This window comes from Crocodylus siamensis, chromosome 2, assembly GCF_052110815.1.
Source record: "Crocodylus siamensis isolate JL-2025a chromosome 2, ASM5211081v1, whole genome shotgun sequence".
In the NCBI taxonomy this organism is placed as follows: Eukaryota; Metazoa; Chordata; order Crocodylia; family Crocodylidae; genus Crocodylus; species Crocodylus siamensis.
The window spans coordinates 250724602-250744733 of NC_143396.1; the positions used below are offsets into that span (position 1 = coordinate 250724602).

The 20132-nt window shown below is 41.7% G+C and overlaps 1 protein-coding gene across 1 annotated transcript in view; it reads left to right on the top strand.

The window, feature by feature from the left end:
• Positions 1-432: 432 nt before the first annotated feature.
• Positions 433-20132, top strand: part of TTC6 (tetratricopeptide repeat domain 6) — a 136090-nt gene continuing 116390 nt past the window's right edge. Inside the window, exons 1-7 of the mRNA XM_090034981.1 lie at positions 433-541; positions 1662-2815; positions 12629-12712; positions 13604-13693; positions 16014-16247; positions 16577-16713; positions 18978-19187. Coding sequence (XP_089891107.1) covers positions 1673-2815; positions 12629-12712; positions 13604-13693; positions 16014-16247; positions 16577-16713; positions 18978-19187 — 1898 coding nt within the window. The 5' untranslated portion in view covers positions 433-541; positions 1662-1672. The remainder of the gene's footprint in view (positions 542-1661; positions 2816-12628; positions 12713-13603; positions 13694-16013; positions 16248-16576; positions 16714-18977; positions 19188-20132) is intronic.

A 20132-nucleotide genomic window follows, 5' to 3' on the forward strand; every position in this document is an offset into this window, starting at 1 on the left:
CTCCTGTTTACCCTTGTTAGACTCATAGGCGGTAGGGCCGGAAGTGCAAGATGCACTCTGCTGTTTTAGGCGCATCCTCAACATTAGCTAAGGGAACCTCACGGCTGGCGATGGCAGGAGCCAGAGAAGGCCCTTCCGGCGCCAGGTTGGGTTGAGATAAAAGCAGCCTGGGTCTAACGTAGGTGGGAGCATCTCAGTCCTCAGGGTACCACATGAATGCCATGTGTGGAGCCGCTTTCAGGGCAGGGCTTTAATAGAGCCAGGATACACGGGCACAACCTCCAGGGAGATCCCATCCCTGGCCTATTTCTGTGCCCCTCGGGCCTGGGGGACTCCCCGTACTGCTTCCCCTGCCTAGAAGCCAGGTTGCTGCAGGGGGCCTCAGCCCCGCGCTGTGGCTGCCCCTCCCCGGCTGCAGAGGGCGCTGCGGGCCGGCGGGACCCCGCGGTGGCCCTTCTTCCCCGCCGGGCCGTTGCTAGGCACCCGAGCGCGTCCTCCTTCCCCCCCAGTGCCGGGCGCCCGGCGGGTCCGGCCGGGGCAGGTGAGAGGCGCGGAGCGGGGCGGGGGGACTGGCGGCTCCGCGGGCGGCTGCGGGAGGTGGTGGCCGCCCTCCACGGTGCCTTACGGGCAGAGAGCCGCGCCATTTGCGATCGCCCTCGTCTCCGGGACCAGCCCGGGCCGGGCTCACCTTGGGCTTCCTGGGGGGCGTAAATTTTTTTGTCCCAAACTTCCCGGGGGCGCTGGGGCAAGCAAAGTGCTCGAGGCTGCGCCCCTGCCGCCGGCCGGCCAGCACCGGGTGTGGGTGTGGGTGTGGTGGCTGTCAAGATCCCGGTTTGCAGCGTGAGCAGAACGGGCCGGTATTACCAGAGAGGGGTCACAAGGTGACCAGCCCCCTTCTGCTCTAGTCCCCAGAAAGGCTAAAGAAAATACCCAGCAGTGAAACACTGAACGTTCCAGTGGCCGAGTCCTTCCCACCAGGGGCGGATGAACCGTAGCAAAGCGGGTGACGTCTTGACCATCTTTGTAGGGAGTCAGACACTGCAAGGAAGTAATGTTGAAGTGGGGCAATACGGTTGGTTCAGCCACCTGTGACTAACACACAGAGGCTCAGACTGTGCAACACCTGCTGCTCGAAGGCACCTGTGCAATGAAAAATCTCGCAAAGTACAATAAAGGAGCTTGAGCACGTGTAACAAAATGGTCAAATATGGTGTAGGGGCATGAGGAGGAGGAGGGGTGTGTCAAGGTGTGTGTGTGTCAACCTGAGGCAAGCTAAGAAGAGCCTTTTTGTACCTTTTAGGATAGAAACATTCACTTGACAGAATAGATCTCACATTATTGAATGAACTGCAAAAATTAGAAGCGGGGGAAAAGTGCTGTTTAAGTTAACCCTTAAATATTAGTTGTGTGGCTCAGCATTGTTGTGAGACTTAGGTTAAAGGCCTTTTTATAGGTGTTGCTTAAATTATTAAAGGTGTTTATAACAGGCATTTTTAAAACAAGTGTCTTTAAACTAAAGTGAAGGGTCTAATAGTATATAACACCTTCTGTTCAAGACACTTCAGTTTTAATCTTTCAATAAGGAAGATCGTATGTGTGTGTGTACACACACGTACACATACACATACAAATGCATTTTCTGTTTTGTTTTACCCACATAGAGTGAGAGGAGATGGCTAGAAACCGCGAGCACTTTGGACTGAGTTACCTAGAAGAAGTGAATATGATTAAGGAGAGTGAGACTTTATGCGAGGAATCTCGGCGGGATTTACCACAGTTCAAACAACCACTAGCTACTGCTCATACGAATGCAAGTACTCCACCCTCATTGGAAGATTTAACACCAGATCAATCACCTCAGCCAGAATTTTATCCTCTCCAGAGGTCAAAGAGTCCACATAAGCCTGTCATGAATGCAAATAAAAATATTCCTAATGAATTCATTGGCAGTTCTGAAGTCCACAGAGAAGTAAAGCTCTCCTGTGAAGTCAGAGGCATGAAAAAACAAACTCGTGATCTCAGAATGATGACTGAAAGAAATAAATCTCCTCCAAAAGAGGACAGCACTGACAAAAAACAAGGACGTTGCTCTGAAAAAATAAACGTGGAAAATAGTAGCACTTGTACCAAAAGAACAAGCGAAAAGATGCCAGTAATAGCATCTTTAGCAGGTACTGCAAAACAAATCACTTTGTTTAAGCAACCAGTACCCCCTCAGAAACCTAGCTATAACAGGCTTATTCTTCGTCCAAGAACACTGACTAATAAGCCCCCTATTCCGTTACAGAAGGACAAAGATACTAGAAAAGTGAAGGATAGAATTGCCACTCTAAAGATAAACCTTCAGGCTATAAAAACAAATAGTACTGAAGAACTCATCAGAGGGAGTTATATCAGTCGTGAATCTAGTTGTACAGATTCTGATTCAAGTAAACAAGCATCTAAAAAAAAAGTAATTGGGAAAGAAGATTTGCAAAGAGGTAGCAAAGTTTTAAAAGAAAATCAACAAAGTTTAGTTTCTGAGATGGGAAGAGCACCGAGTAGCAGCCAGCCAAGTGTGGGGTCTGTTCCAGAGCTGTTGGAAGAAGCTTCAGACACAACTAGACAAGACACTTCAAAAATATACGAGAAGAACTTCCAGCAGAGCAAACCAGAGGAACCTACTTCCACACCAAAGTTGCCTGTGAAAGTGGCTGCAAGGTCTATTGATGAAATAATTGCTTCCCTGCAGTCTACTTTTCAGTCTCCCTCTGACCAGATGATCAAAGAACTCCTGGAGAGTGTTCTTGGCGAGAACTACAGCATAAAAATTGAAGTAGGTGAACCAGAACCAGAGCAGTATTTTTTGTTGGGTAAATATTACTTTTATAAAAGTTGTATATTTTTTTTCTACATGCTACAATGTGTCATAACCCAGAAGCCAGACAAAACATAGGAGAAAAAACACTAATGTGTTGCAGAACAATCTTCAGTGTTTCTTACTGTCAGTTTTAAGTGTTCCTTAAAAGTAGTAATAATCCAATCTCTAAACTAGTTAAAAGCATAATCTCTTTTTGGATATCAGGCATAATATACTACTTATAGTTTAACATACATTTTTTCCTTCAGGAAGTTTTTTTACTTCCATTTATAAATGTGGGATGTTTGATACTGACAGATCAGTAAAAGTGTTTGGTGCATTTAGAAGGCAAAATTATTGCTGCTAGTTGTGACTAGTTAATTTAGCACTGTGAAATCACAGAAAGGTAGTTCATATGTTACTCTTAGATGTTCATTTTATTAAACTGCTATTGGAGATTCTGCTCAACTAATTTGGTAACAGTGGGCACATCTACATGAGACACTAAACGTGCAGTATATTAATTCTATTGTGCATTAGTGCATTGTGGCAAAGAGCTGTGCTAATGTGCTAATGCACAGTAGAATGTCTGCTGTGTATTAGCATCATAAAAAAACCATGCGCTGGTGCTATTGTGCAGTAGTGCATTCAGTTAGTACCTATTATTACAGTTACTAGATGAATGTGCAGTAACCACAGCATGTTAATGAACACATAGACACACCCACTGAAAGCAAGACTTCAGTAAGGCTTAAGGCATTAAAAGGAAGAGACTGCTTTAGGACTTGCACCTGAAGGCAACTAATTCTGTTTTAATCAGTCCAATAGTTATTTATATTGGGTGGTTCTTTTACCAACAGTTGGTGATTTATTCTCGTGCCAAATGGTCAGGTTTTTGTCACAAAAACCACTACCACAGTTGGTACCCTTTTTGGTAATATAATCAGAGAGGCCAAGGAATGAATGCCCAGGGAGAATGAACTCTTTCATGCAAAGACATGAATGCTGTGTGGCCCTGGAAGCTGGGGGGGGGGGGAGGGGCACAGTGAGCTCCCGCAGGTGGCGGCAGCATTGTCAGCGATGGGAGTGTAGCGGAGGGAAGTGGGGAGCAGCCACAGTGCTGACCAGTGGTTGGTGAGCACCTGCAGACATCACTGGCAGTGTCGGCAGTGGCTAGCAGCAATCGTGGACCACCCGCAGATGCCGCGGGCAGTGCTGGCAGCAAGAGAGGAGGTGTTGGTAGCACCTTTTCACAGGGGGTACACCGCCATGCTCAGGGTGCGTGTGCACCCCTACGCATTGCCAATGTGTAAAGATGGTTGCTCTGAAGCAGAGGCAAATTTACCATGGGTCCCAGGCAGGATCCAGATCTCAAGGTCTCTTTGTAGACTGTATCTGGCCTGGGGAGTGGGGTAGTGGCCATGGCTGTGACAACATCTATCATAGCAGTAGTGGAAACCACAATAACAGTGGGCTGAGTGGCGGTGGACCAGGCAACTGAGGACTATTTCGCATAGCTTTTGCTTGTTCCCATACTGCTGAGGGCCATGTCTAATGAGGAGATAGAGCCCTAGTTTTTGTAACAGGTTACACCCATGGCTGGTCATGCCACCAAATTCTATGGCGCACTGGTAGCCTGGAGGGCCAGATGGCATGGCCTGTGGCCTGTATGTTTGACACCCCTGCTCTAAAACAAGGAGAGACAAATAAATGAGAGCTGTATACATTTAATTCCTCATATTACCTTTTATAATAGTCTCATTCACTTGATATAATTGATTTCACATTATTTGATTAAATGAAAAAGAAGAGGAAAATTGCATTATTTAAGTTCATTCTTAAAAATTAGTTGTCAGCCTGAAGAAGGGTTAATTCTTTCCTTACAGTTCTTGCTTAAATTGTTAAAAGCAATTTGTGTGTAAAATTTGTGACTTGCATTTTTTAAACTGAAGTGTCTAGAATAAGGCAGAAGATCTAACAGTTTTTATTTATTATGCACTGTTTAGTTTTTAAGAGTCAAGCTTTAATTTCAAGGTAAGAAATCTGTTTTTTTTTTTTTTTTTTTTTTAAGTAAAATGGAAAAATTCTCCATCCTTCTTCTTCTACCCTCCAATAGATTTAGAATTGTATCAACTGCTGAGATTTAAATTAAATTTTTCTTTTTAACCAACTTTTCTTATTTGTTTATTTCATTCTTGCTTTTGAATTAGCAGTAACTACTTAGTGTTGATAGTTGTTGTTTAACTTTTAAATATTGTTACAAGGTTAACTATTATCCTTAAAAAAGACTGTTATTCAGAGGGTAGTGTGGCAGCCCAATGGGTTATGATTATCAGGGATCCTGGTTTTCCATTTCCCATGGAGAAACAGAGAAAACCATGGGGTTTTTTTTTGTTTTAGAAGAGAAACCCATAGATTTCCCTGTTTTGCAAAGAGCTCTGCAGGCTGTCTGAGTTCCAGCCTACAAGAGCTGCTTGTGAAAGGGGCAGGGAAACCCTCAGCCCTGCGGGGAGGAGAAGGGAGTGGGGAAGGGCATGGCCCAATACTCTCACTCTTCTTGCTGGAGGTAAGTGCACTCTGGCTGAGAGGGGTTTGCAGCCTCCTGTGCTTGGCTGACTGGAAACCCCTGCTGCTCCTGGCTGGCTGCAGACCTCCCCATTCCTTCAGCCAGCATGTGCACTCCCTGGCTGGGCACTCCACCTGGGAGGTGGGGTTTGTAGGTGGCTGGGAGCGGCAGGGGTTTGCAGCTGGCTGAGCACTCTGGCCAGGAGCAGGCAGGCTGCAAACCCCTTCCCAACCAGAGTGCCCAGCCAGCTGCAAACCCTGGATCACAAACACTGTGCTCTCCACCCTGCTGTCCTCCCCCATGCTCTCCAGAGCGCAGCATGTGCGACTGGCAAGGCAGGGCACAGCAGGGTCATGCATGAAAGCTGTCTGCTGCCTGCAAGCTCCATGCTGCCCTGGTCACATTTCCTCTGCGTGCATGGGGGCAGTGCATGTCCACCCTGCCCCCACTTCCACCCCCACCCCACAGATCTGGAGGGCATGGGTACCCCCTGCCCTTCAGGAGTGCACTCTGCCACTGGGAGCTGGCTCCACCTGAGTCTGCAGCAGGCGGGGGCAGCTTGGGGGGAGCCAGTTCATGCTCCTGCTGCAGCAGCTGCTGCTTTCCGTTGGGGGCAGGGGGCTGCAGACCTGGGTCCCTGGCCCTCATAGCCGTGTCAGCTGGGGGCCCCCTCCAGCAGGGTTGGGGGGCAGGGGCTGTGGGTGGGGGGCAAGGGGCACAAGCAGTGCTGGGGGGCATTTAATTTTAACCATGGATTTTGGGATTTTTATCAGAGAATTTGTGATTTTTTTATCATGAAAAACCAGGATCCCTGATGATCATTCATCCTTTGGATTTCTTGAGGGGAACCAGTTATTAATAATGGTTTCTACCACAATCTTATAAGAAGTAGAATTTTTATCATAATTTTACTCTGAGCATTAATGCCTAGAATGCCAGTTTGCTAACTGTTAAATATGTTGAGTTACCAAGTTACATGATGGCTTTGTTATCCATGGGAGGGAATTTATATTCATTGCAGAAAAGCATTCCTTTTTTCAGCATTAAATAGTCCACAGTTGGTCATCACAATTTTTTTTGTACAATATAATTGTTCTTTGGCAGTTCTACTAAACTTCTGGCTGCCATAGATGGGAGAAAAACAGTTTTGTTTTAGAAAAATAGACATAAAACTGAGCATGTAAACATTGTTATGAAATGAGAACAGTAAAATGAACTGTAACAATATCAAACCAAAGCCACATTTAAAAAAGCAAAAGTGTATCTCTCTTTCCCTTGCAGTTGTCAGTCCATTTCAGAGTGAGGTCTGGTTCAGATCTCTATTGTACTTAATAGCTACAGAAGTGAGTTGGTGAGGACTAGTCACTGTCTATAAAATCTTTTCTCCTTTCGACTTTAATGTTCTTTTCTAATACTTGTATTAGTAATACAATTGTATTTTTTAGGGGTTTGTGTGTCAGAAGTGAAGTCAGGGAACTACCCGGTAAAAATATTTGGATGTGACGTACATTCTAGCATAACTATAAATGGAGAAGTTAGAATTGTCTTATTTTATGTAATGCCAGCACTCACAGTGTATCCCCTCAGCAGCATGGACTTGAATTGCTCATAGCAGCCTACCCCATATTCACAACAGCTTCCCATAAGATGGGAGAGGTAGCTAGCCATGTTAGCCTGAACATCTTGCCCTTGATTTTTAGGGCCTGTCCAAATGGCATGTGTAAATAATTCTTCCTTAAACTTGTATTTTTCATTTTTCTTTCATTGCCTAGCAAATTTTGCCTGGTAGGTGAAAGAAAACAGCAGTGCAAAATATAAAATTGGCATGCATGATTACTGGGATACACTTCTTATAGGCAGATAACATGAACATAGTTTTAGGAATGACTGGATGCATCCACATGTTCATTAATGTACTGTAATTATGGCACATTAGGTTTAATACTTGTAATCACAGGTATTAAATGTGCCATAATCAGTGCTACTGTGCATTAATGCTGGCACAGCCTTTCAAAGTGATTCTAATGCACATTAGCACAGTTTTTTCATGCTGTGCTAGTGCACAGTAGAATTAGTTTACTGAGCTTTTAACATCTCGTGTAGACATGCCTACTGAGGACCTAATTTGGTTGCATTTAGTCCTCTAAATGCAATTTCTTGTTTTCAAAGCAATGAAAAACTAACTCTTTTGCATCAGTGCTCAATTCCTGGCCACATCCAACTTGTGGCCTTCTGTCATCTGGCCTGTGGGGCTCCCTATGGGTCTAGAAATTTGATGGCAGGAGAGCGGTGGTACTGCTCCCCCACCACCAAATTTCTGGACCCATAGGGAACCCTGAGCTGGATTGGGTGGTGCTAGGCCTGGAAACCAATCCCTGCATGTGAGAGCAAGAGGGGGCAATACCATGCCCCTGGGAACCAATCCTTGTGTGCAGTGGCAGAAGGGGGTGGCATCAGGCCTGATAACCAGGGTCTGCTCCCACACTCAGGGCAGAGAGGGGGAGTTTTGGGTCCTAGGACCCAATCCTGGTGTGTTTAATTGGTGAATTATAAAGACTTGTGTAATAAACAGGATGTGCCTTTCTACAATACTGTGCAATTTTCAACAGTCTTTTCTCCTTTTGATTTTAAAAGGAGAACTTCTGGGTTAGTGGCAGATACAACTCTGCTTTTCTTGACCTCCAGATCAGTGGTTCTCAACCTTTGTAGATTTGAGACACCCCCAAACGTGGTGCTAGTGCTACCATTGCAGCCAGGTGAAAGTACCACAAGTACCTCATATGAAGCCTGACTGGGAAGTGGCTGTGGCAGGAGCAGGCATTCCTGCCTGCACTATCTGATAAATCTGCTTTAGCTCCTTCAGCTTCTCCTTGTCAGGCTCCATAGAAGGTGCATGGGGTAGTTTTACCTGGTTGCAAGTGGTGATCATGTTGGGACTGCAGCACCCTTGAAAGGGGCTCTGCTGTAAGACCCCAGTTGAGAACCACTGCTCTAGGTTGGTGTTTTTTATTTTTATCAGCTTTTAATACCAAGAACTATTGATATGTTGCAACACAGAAAGTGCATCCTCTCTGATGCTTATCAATGTACTCTCTTTATTTTTAGTATTTTAAAATTAAATATAGTATTACACTCAAGAACTGTTTGGACATTTTAAAATATTAAAATCTTCAGAACACTAGATTAAAAATCCTCACAGTAATTGAGACATTCCCACATGTTGCCAACTCATATATTTTAACTTGCAAATCAGTGGTTTCAAGTAAGAGTGTTATAGGTTTCCACCCCCATTTCTTTTGGTCTCTAATCTGTGTTCTCTTTAAGGCTTTAATAAACTCCGGCATTTACTTTTAGCTGTAAATTGGCTGGGAATATTTGCAGTTTCCTTGGGAACTCTTTTTTAAAGCACTAGTAAGAACTGTGTTTTGAAATGAAGTAATTTTTTAAGTTATTTAATCTACACTTAATGTTATTTTTAGGGCTTGATCACTATCTTACTAGTGCTGTTCTTAAGGTTTGATGTGGCACACAGTATAGCTATATTGGTTCCAAGATGTCCACACATACTAAGAAGTACACAGAAAGTGACCGTATGGAGCAACGGCATGCATACGGTACTTAGCATGGTAAACTAGCTAAAAGGGAGGCGCACATCCAATGGAAGGGAGGGGCCATCACCAGGGAGGATTATACTGTGATTGCTCGGGGATGCAGGGGAGCGGTCAGGAAGGCCAAGGCGGAGATGGAACTGGGACTAGCTTCCCAGATCAAGGACAACAAGAAGTCCTTTTTTAAATACATGGGAGGCAAAAAGAAGGTACCAGGTAAGGTGGGGCCCCCGCAAGACACACTAGGAAATTTGGTAATCACACCAGACGACAAAGCTAACCTATTTAACGACTTCTTTGCCTCCATTTTCCTGAGCAGGGACCAGATCAGCCCCCCCACTAGGGCCCCCTCAGGCCCCAAGGGAGGCACACCTGGGCCATGGGTCAGGGAGGATCTAGTCAAGGAACTTCTGGAGGGACTGGATGTATTTAAATCAGCTGGTCCAGGTGATCTCCACCCCAGAGTGCTGAGGGAATTAGCTGAGGTCATTGCAGGACCCCTGGCACGGCTTTATGAGCACTCATGGTGCTCTGGTGTAGTGCCAGAGGACTGGAAGAGGGCCCATGTGGTTCCCATTTTCAAAAAAAGGCAGGAAGGAGGACCCGGGAGACTGTAGGCCAGTTAGTGTTACCTCTATCCTGGGTAAGCTTTTTGAGAGAATTATTCTGGCACATGTCCATGAGGGCTCAGCAGGGGAGATTATGCTTAGAGGCAACCAACATGGGTTTGTTACCAGCAGGTCCTGTCAGACCAACCTGGTGGCCTTCTACAAAGACGTCACCAAATCCTTAGATGCAGGGGTACCAGTGGACGTAGTCTTTCTGGACTTTCAGAAGGCCTTTGACACTGTCTCTCACCCTGTTCTCATTAAGAAACTGAGGGACTGTGGTGTCAACACCTACACAGTCAAATGGGTCACCAACTGGCTGGAGGGCCTCACCCAGAGTGGTGGTGGATGGGTCATTTTCGACCTGGAGGGATGTGGGCAGTGGGGTTCCGCAGGGTTCGGTCCTTGGGCCCGCACTGTTCGACATCTTCATCAGTGACTTGGACAAGGGGGTAAAAAGTACCCTGTTCAACTTTGCTGATGACACTAAGATGTGGGGGGATGTGGGCATGTTAGAAGGAAGGAATAGGCTACAATCGGACCTAGACAGGTTACAGGGGTGGGCGGATGAGACTGGGATGGGGTTCAACACTGACCAGTGCAAGGTGATGCACCTGGGGAGGAAGAACCAGCACCATACCTACAGGCTGGGGAACTCCCTTCTTGTCAGTGCAGAGGCAGAAAAGGATCTTGGAGTCATCATTGATGCCAAGATGAATATGGGCAGGCAGTGTGGGGATGCAGTCAGGAAGGCCAACCACACCTTGTCATGCATCCACAGCTGCATCTCAAGCAGGTCCAAGGAGGTGATACTGCCCCTCTTATGTGGCACTGGTCAGGCTGCAGCTGGAGTACTGCATCCAGTTCTGGGCGCCGCACTTCAAGAGGGATGTGGACAACATGGAGAGGGTCCGGAGGAGGGCCACTCGTATGATCAGGAGGCAGCAGGGCAGGCAGTATGAGGACAGGCTACAGGACCTGAACCTGTTCAGCCTCCACAAGAGAAGGCTGAGGGGGGATCTAGTGGCCTGTTACAAACTAGTCAGAGGGGACCAGCAGGCACTGGGGAAGTCGGAGCACTCCCAGGAGTGACTAGAAATAACGGTCACAAGCTGGTGAGGGTAAATTTAGATTAGACATCAGGAGATGCTACTTCACAGTTAGGGTGGCTAGGATCCAGCTTTCAAGCAAAGTGGTGCTGGCTCCTACCCTGGGGTTCTTTAAGACAAGGCTTGACAGTCACCTTGCTGGGGTTGTTTGACCCCAGTACTCTTTCGTGCCATGGCAGGGGGTCGGACTTGATGATCTGCTCAGGTCCCTTCTGACCCTACTAACTATGAAACTGGTTAGCCTGTATCAGTGGTTTTCAATCTGTGGTCTGCGGACCCCTGGAGGTCTGCAGACTATGTTTAAGGGGTCTGAGAAAAATTGACTATTATGAATCAAAAGTATGTGAATACCCACACTTACAATTCAAAGGTGTCTACACTTCCATTCAAATTTTTTTAGGTGTCTACAAATGAAAAAAGGTTGAAAACTACTGATGTATATGGTTGCACTGGAACTAACAGGGTACGTGCTAAGGACAGAAGCCTGTTAGGGACCCATGTTCAGCTTTACAAAAGAGTTGATTTGGTTTTCATGGAACTGAGAACTCTGCTGAATCTTATAGGCAATCCCCAGCTCACGTGCCAGAGTGTGGCACATGAAAGCATTTTGCTTGGCACTCACACCTCAGGGAAGGGGCCGGGGTTGCACTTCCACAATAAGGATTATGCCCCTCTCAGCAAGTCTGCTGTCTGGCTCTGGTACGCCAACATCTTAAAAGACAAGACTGTGGGTATTTTTATCACTCTGCCCAAAAATGTTACCAACTGTTGTTATAGCAAGTCTTCTGGCTTCTGTGGGTAACATGGTTAACCAAAATATTACTTGGTGCCTTCCTTCATTAAGATTCCAGTTCTGCAAAGATTTCCTGATGGGCTTAACCTTTCAACCTTAGGTAGTTCCCCTGTGAAGCTATATATGGTAGTAAAATTAACCAGATAGGGGTCTGATGTAATTTCACAAGAGGTTTCAAATTAATTATCAATACCTGCAATGAAAAATAAAACTCACACTTTTGGCAGTATACCATAGTGGTTTGGTGGTCTGTGGTTGAAAATACAAACCATAAGCACCTGATAGATAATCATATGAAGGTGTGATGGGATCTAATAAGCAATCCTAACAATCACACCTCTTGCCATGCCACACCTGCATGACAGGAAGAACAGCTGACAAGCTGAAAGTTGGGTGCCTAACGATCAGCTGATCTTCAGCAAATTTAAACTACCCTGGGTGTCTTGAGCCTGGGAGCAGTCCCAATCAGCTGATTATTGTCAGGATCAGGACAGCCCTGAGGTTCCAGCCCTGTGGTGGTCCCAGTCTGTTGCTGGCTGGCAGGGACTACACAGAAGTTAAAGTACTGCTAGCTGTTGATCAGCTGATCAAGACTGATTTGGCCTTAAGCCCCAGAGTGGTTCTGATCAGCCGACCCTGGGTAGGATCAGGACCACCCAGGTTACCAGCCCTGGAGCAATGTTGATTTGCCATCAATTGCTGTCAGGGATCCAATGATTTGAGCTGCAGAACAGTCCCTGTCAGCTGACGGTCAGCTGATCATCAGCAGGATCAGGACTGCATCAGGGTTGCCCAATGCCATCCTGATCCTGCTGACAATCAGCTGCTTGTTGGCTGCTGGCAACTGCTCTGGAGCCAGTTGCAAACCCTGGTGTAGTGTACCCTGCCACACATTCAGTTTAAGGCATGATGGAAACCAGCCAGTTATTATTTATATTTTAGGTAATAACTTTGCTGCTGGTTTCCTGTTTTTTTTTTGTGCCATTAATCCCTTGAATGTGTGGCTGTTTTACACTTTAAGATGCAATTAACTGGTTAATTACATCTTAATCTTTTTACTTTTTTATAGTTGACAGCTCTTTAATTCTCCTTCTTGTTTTCAAAGCAGGCATCAGTTGAACTTCAGGGAAAGAAGAGTGAATCTCAAACTAATGAAGAAATACTGCCAAGTATTCAGCAACCAACCCTGGTAAAAGTTAGCATTATGTAAACATTTTTTAAACACAATAAACCTTTGTGTTTGTAGTATTGCTTAAATAGGCAGGTCATGCTTCAAGCTTCTAAAATTAAAAGGAAACAAAATTGTGCTATAAAACATATCACTCCATAAGTTTTATTAATATACAACTACTTTTATTTCCATCTTTTTTCCTCTCGCTCTCTCCCCCTGGATTTGATTCTCCCACTATTGGATATGCAAAATTTTTGCCAAAGTCATTAGAAAGTGCTTTTCAGGGCAAGGAACATCTGTTTCTCTGTACAGTATCAAGGGACCCTGTTCTGGTTTGGCCGTTCAGCACTTCCGTAATACACAATTAAATACTTTATTGGGTGGTAAAAGAAATTAGCTTCTTGAGTTAAAAGAAGTTATATATTTGTTTGTTCTTTGTCTTTCTGTAGCGAACATTCTAGGTCTATACAGTTCCATATTCAAAACTAAGGAAGTTCTTAATTTTGCCCACAGCTGAGATGTATGTATAATTTGTTTTAAAAACTAGTGTGTCCTTGGTGCATACTTCAGATGTGGTTTTTCTTTTCAGGCTTTTAGTGTGTGCTTTGTAGGCATCCATTCTGATCAATTTGTGATGAGAAATTGTCATTAATATTTAGTGAGGTTCATTTTAGCTCCTTTAATGACCATTCCATCTTTCTTACAAAAATCTATTTAGACACAGAGGAATTTTGGTTCAGCTATATATGAGTAAATATTTTATCTGCTTTATAAAATTAACATAGGTAATGAAGAAAAAAATAAACACCAATAAACATTACGTTGAATTTGTCTTGTATCACACAAGTGTCTTAACAAAATGTTCTGCCTTTTTATTGTATATGACAACTTTTCCCTTTCTCAAATAAGATTCCTGTAATTAAAAAAGAACTTTCAGCAGAAGAGAGTGAATCTCAGGCTAAAGAAGAACTGTTAACAGACCTCAAGCAAGTTAAACAGGTACAGTTTAGCACTATTATAGAGAAGCAGTAGCTTTTCCATACCTAAGGTTAAAGCCATAAAGAATAATGCAGCCTCCTTTTGGATACTTCTCTTAACTAGGTTTAAAACAGATCTGTTCAACCCCTGAGTGGCCAGGGGCCACAGGACCCTAGAGACATGCTATATAGGCCTCATGCAACTTGGGTTGCATGCTGCTCAGGCTGCATGCCATACTGAGCCACGGGTGTCCCCTGCCACACCACGCTGATACCCTTCTCCCCCATGGCTCCCCTCTGCCACATCACACCACACTGTTTGCACCCTCCCTTCCACTGCACCAGGCCACAACGTGTGAGATTTCTTGGTGCCCCCTAGCCCTGCAAAGGCCATGCTGCCCTGCCTCCCTGAGTCTTGCGGGGCATACTGTCTTACCCCCCCACACACACACACTCTTGAGGGTGGGTGTGGTCTGCAAAAGCTGGAGAAAGGAGAAGGGAGCCTGGAGATCCCACTGGCAGTAGCAAGAGAGCAATAGGGAGAGTGGTGCCCAGACTGGTAGCCCAGGGATTGCTAATTAAATCATTGGCAGCCATATGCAGCCTGTGTGCTGCCAGTTGGACAGCTCCGATTTAAAGGATTAGTTTGGTATCCAGGTTGTAGCTGTATTGGTTTAGAGGAAAAAGCAATCAGGATTCATAGTAGAGAGGGTATCTTTTATCAGACCAACATGATATTTGTAGGATCTCTTTTAGTTTGGCATTCATTGTCATACCAACTTTCAAGGCAAAAAAGAGTAGCATCGTTTTTATCACGCTTATAATGGTAATACCGAAGGACCAAAGAGTGGTGCCCCATGGTGGGCAGGCACTATATAAACTCAGAATAGTCCCTGCCCAGAGTTTGCAGTGTAAATAAATAAGGCACACAGTGGATGGGAAAATGGAGTGAGAATAAACTGACTATACATGGAGGAAAAAAAATAAAAACATTTTCTTCCTTTTATTTGTTGTAATTTTACATGGAAATTGAATAACAACATAAGGTAAGATATGAATGCAGTGACTCAGATTCTCTGATGAGTGAAGTTGAGAGAGAAAGGGGAGGTATTGCAAAGGAAAGTTTGTAGCTTTTGATTGTGAAATAAGTTAATAAGTTTTGTTTTGGGATTTTTTTTCTTCTTTTTTTTTTTGGCCACACTATATTTTAAGTGCATTTTCTGGTAACTTAGTCGTGTCTTCTATTAGATACTGAAGTTAGGTTTAATGTATTGCCATTCCCAGGTTTACCTGAAGTGCCTTCAAGTAAGTTCTCATATGAAATGGTAAAAATGGAAGTTCTCATTAGTTTCACAATTTCTCCTCCATAGAACTCACTTTTGGCCTAAGTTCAGTACTTAATACCTTGGAGCACATTTTTTTTCCAATTACATAGGGAAAGCCAGCCTTCTGTCCTTATAATTTAACCTTTGCTCTTTTTAAAATACAACGTTTGATCAAGTACCTTTTGCAGTTCTCAGTGTTTTTTCTTGAAGACTAATTTTAATTATTGTTGTCTAGTAACTACAATACTCCTTACATTTTTAATATAATAATTTTTCTTAAAAGTTTAAATGTTTCTAAAGCTTTCCGTAAATAGCAATGTATACAGTATGCCTAACTGCCCACCTTCATTTTAGGATAAATAAAGTATGTCCATGAACAAATTACTATACATATATGAGAGAAAACAAAAGGAGTGCACGTATCAGATATTCCATAAACAGAATATTACAAATGAAGATTACCTAGGTTGTCACCAGGTTGAGAGAAAAGGACAACAGAGAAAATAATATTCTCTCCATTTCCCACCTCCATTTTGCAGCTATTTTTCATCTCTATTATGTTAGCTGTGTTTGTCTTATTACTTTTGAATTTCTTGACTATCTGATATCTCTTTACTCTCAGTTAACATGTGCAGACCTTTGAGCAAAGTTTAGTAGAATTCTGACAGTCTGAAACAGCATCAGTCAGTGCTTTAATAAGGAGATATTTTTTTTCCTCACTAGAAGCATACACTGAAGAGCAGTATAGGAAAGCAGTATGAGAACATGGATTTTTAAAGAGTTCTCAAGGATCTGACACTCCTAAAACAGTTTTAATCTGAATTCCTGAACTTCAAGCACAAACCTGAACATTTCCCTTTTGTATTCATTAAAACAATCACAGATTTGTCCATGGGTTAAATAACCTGATTTTCAATAGTTACTTTAGGATTTCAGTGATCATGTGATAATTTTCTGTTTTTATTCAGTATTTCAGAAAATAATCATAACATCATAACTACTATTTCCCACCCTTAGATAAAAGAATCATCTACTGAAACACTTCCTGATCAGGCACCAGGAACTTTATGTCCACCTTCACAGGATTTGCCTTGTTTTCCTGAAAGTGAGGGCTCTAAATTGAAGCTGTTTTCTTCAAGTGTTCCTCTCTTGTCAAAACCAAATTTACCATTGCTTAACATTTTGGAGGAAGTAAAGAATGAGCAAGAATTACACAAGGCCGTATCATCGTCATCGTTATCATTATTAGAGGTAACAGATTTTTTTTTTATCTGAATAACTTAAGTCATAGGGAGAAATTCTATGTTGTGCTTCTGAGCAAGTGAAGGATGGGTATGGCAAAGGTTGCGTTTGAAGGTAAGCTTTTGAATCCTACATCCTGCATTGCTCCAAGAGCTGGTGTGATGTCAGAGTTACAGCTGTTTCTACTTTAAAGCAGCCATAACAGATAGCTAAGCTCTGAATTCTTGGCAGCAAGTGTTACAATTGCACTCCATCCTATTCCAGTATGGATGGAAAAAATCCATCTAGCGTACATTTTAGGCAGTGTTGTTTTTCCCGTTCTGTATTTTGCTTTTCAGACTGTATCCTCAGATGTGCTACAAGTGAAAGGAAAAGCAGTCTTGAAGACTAAACCATTTGAAGTTCAGCAGAAGTTACCAGATCACCAGCTACAACACCCTCTGTCTTGGCTTTCCACATGGACTCCAAAGATAAAGTAACTTTTAGCCTTTTTCATTGTTTTGCAGCAAATATTGCACAAAACACTTATAAAGCTATAAACACTGTTGAAAAAAGTAGTATAGTGCATGTGTTTGAAGTAGGGATGAGGTCATCTCCAGAACTCCAGACTTTATGGCTCAGAACTAATTCTGATCAGAATTTGCCATTTCTCCCTCTAACATTTTGTGTTTATGACTTTTTAAATTTATATGGCCAAACACATTCCTGGAATACACAAGTGGAACTTTTATTGATTTCAGCAGAAAATGGAGGTGCTTATTGCAGGAGTTGAATTTAGTTAATTTAATTCTAAGTATAATCTAATAAAAATAATTAAAAACAAACAGTGGAAAATATCACAAATTTATCACAAGCTTTTCCAGCTATAAATCATTTCCTTCAAATGCAGGGGATAGATTAAATATTCATTAACTTGAATCTGTATTAAAGTCATTGCTTAGTCTTTGAAATTCAGCAATTTTAAATTCAAGAGCTGGTGACAGATGCTGATTACCTTTTTATCATAGGTAGCACATGCCATTTTGTAGTGTGCATGGCAATATAGAAAAAACAGCAAATTTTGCTTTAATTTCCCTGATCATAGTCATTTAATGTCTAGTAAGATTCTTTAGTTTTATGGTCTTCCCTGATAGTTAATAGAATTCCCTTTATGGCCAGTTTTGTTTTGGTTTACTCCTTCACTTTACCCTTTATTGAGGTGAAAAAAAATTAATTATTTGCTTTTGTTGTTCTTAGGACCCTGAAAGGTTTGTTGGATACAGAAGAGAGCTTTTTTATAGTAGACCTAAAGTTTGTAAATGGATGTAACTTTCAATTAAGTAGCTGAGAATAGAGTCATGGGAAAAGAATGCCTGAGTTTATGAAACAGTCAAATTGGTATTTAAGTGACCCTTTGCATGCCATTGCTTATCTGCATTGCTTAAAGATCATTTAGTTAGCAAGATTATATATTAAAACAAATAGTGACAACAGACAATGAGAATTTTGCCTTCAATAAATAGTTACTGTCAGATTATCAGTGGTGCAGAAACTGCATGATTTTTCTAAAAAACTTCATTTAGTGCATTAAATGAGGGTAATGCAGGCCACACACGTAGTATTGTTTCTTCATGTCTTATTTTCAAAGGGTGATAAATAGTCTGCTTAAGGAGAGTGTGTGCTATAAAAACACACACCTTTACTTGCAGCATGCCCCAAATATTTTAGGTTTTATTGATTATCCATCCAGTGAAATTATAACCTTCTGAACAAAATAATAAGAGCATAATCCAATTACATTCACATTAAAGCTGTTTTAAGTTACTTTTTAGGTAAATGAGATTTCTTGTGAAAGCTCCTAAAGAAGTTTTCAGCTGTCCTGCTTTTTTATATTTAAAGATTCATTTAAAATTATATTTTTAAGAACTTGTAATAAGCTGCTTGCTTGCTGCTAAGAGTATTACATTTCTCATCAATTATTTTTTAATGTTCTCATACATTTAACATATATTGTAAAGTAGGAGGAATACAGACTTTTTAGTGCACAGCTATAAATAACATGATTTAATAGATAATGCTTTCCCTCTAAGGAATGCTGCATAAAAACTTTTTTCTTTGTCCTAAAAATAAAACTTTGTGTGAGCTGTTTATTAAAATGCTGACCTGTGATTTCATGCACTCTTGAATCTAGGCTGATTGAGGTTTCAACTCTTACATTTGTCACATTATGAAATCTGGCTGTAAAACTATTTTCTCCACTACATTAGAATCCAGTGATTTTCTTTAATCCAAACTAACACTAACACCTGTTATTTGTCTTCTGTGTATCATGCCTATGAACACTTTTCTTAAATAGCCCTTTCTTGTGTGTATATGTATGTGTGTGTGTGCATATAAAAAATATGTCTGCTTAAATTTTATTTTAAAGGCATGTTCCTGTGTACAGTATTCAGGCATACTTCCATTTATTTCAGAGGATGTTTTGACTAGATTGTAGGATGTGGCCAAAAATGTATTCTTAATGTTTGAGAAAACTAAGATCTTTTCTTTTTGCAAAAAATATGGATTTAACTGAAATTATTTTAAAAGTAATTTTGGTTAAATTGGTAGAAACCCTTTAAAGTAACTCTTTTGTCATTTTATATTGGTTATTATATTTTTTTGTCTACAGTTATAGACAGATTTACATTTTCTTTTGTCAGGAGATAATGTAAATGCTAAGATTTGCTAATTTTTTTTTTATCCCCTCCTCCTTCTTAGAGAGCAACATTACCCAGTTATGCATCACCTGTGTACTGCTTCTCCTAGTTTTTCATTGCCCATTGATCTACAACTGGCTTCTAGAGTATATCATACTTTTAGTAGAAGAGGCCATGATATTTTATTTACAAAAGAAGAACCACACCATGAAGAGGAAAAACTATTCTACTCAAAACATATTTTTGGGGGGGATCAAAGTGAAAGAAGAAGGTATGGATCTGTTTTCAGTTTTGCTGTTATTGTAACTTTTCTGAAGACTTTACTTTTAATATGTAGTTAAGGTATGTTTTGCAAAATAGTTTTATTCCTAGATCCTGCTTTAGGCTGGTACTATACACATGTTCTAATATTCTCATTTATATGAATCTTAAAACTATAAAAAATAGATTTCATTTTGCTTAGAATGCTGAATTTATTCCTTTGCATTTGAGTTTAAAAAACATCATTGGTTTTTTTTAATCCTTTTAATGAATTTAGGTGCCAAACCTGCAGATGCTTAATTTTTATTAAAATCATTAGGACTACTCAAGCAGTAGTAGTGTATCTGTATATTTGTCTGCAGAATTTGTTCTTATTTAAAGCCCAGTCCTACAAAGATTTGCTCAAAAAACATGACTTCATGTCAGCTGAGATTTTTGCAAGCATAGATACTTGCTTGTAACTTTAAGCACACGAGTAATTTGATTGACTTCAGTGGAAAACTTTTGTGTATGAATTTATGTATGTATAGGCCAGTTGAAGTTGATAAGGTTTCCTGTGTGAATAATGGCTACTCATGGGAGAAGATTTTACAGTATCTTTAACCTTTGTTCTGTGAGTAATTTGTTTATAATAAAAGTGGATATTAGCTAAAATGGTTTGGACCTATTCCAGCTAACAAGCATGATACAATATATCATATGAATGACCAATTAAGTAATTTTGCTTTATGAGGTATAGGAATGGTATTCTTTGGATTCTGTCTATTCACTTATATTGTGGTGTCATATCACTAACTTATAGTTTGCAATGCTGTATAGCTCCAATAAAGTATATGCCTTAAAAAGAACTTAGTTGGAATTGAGGCATTTAGTATAAAGCTGTAATCTATTCGGCGCTTCAGCCACCGCCAAATCAGCTGAATGTCTGAAGCAAACAGGCCCCATCCCTTGCCTG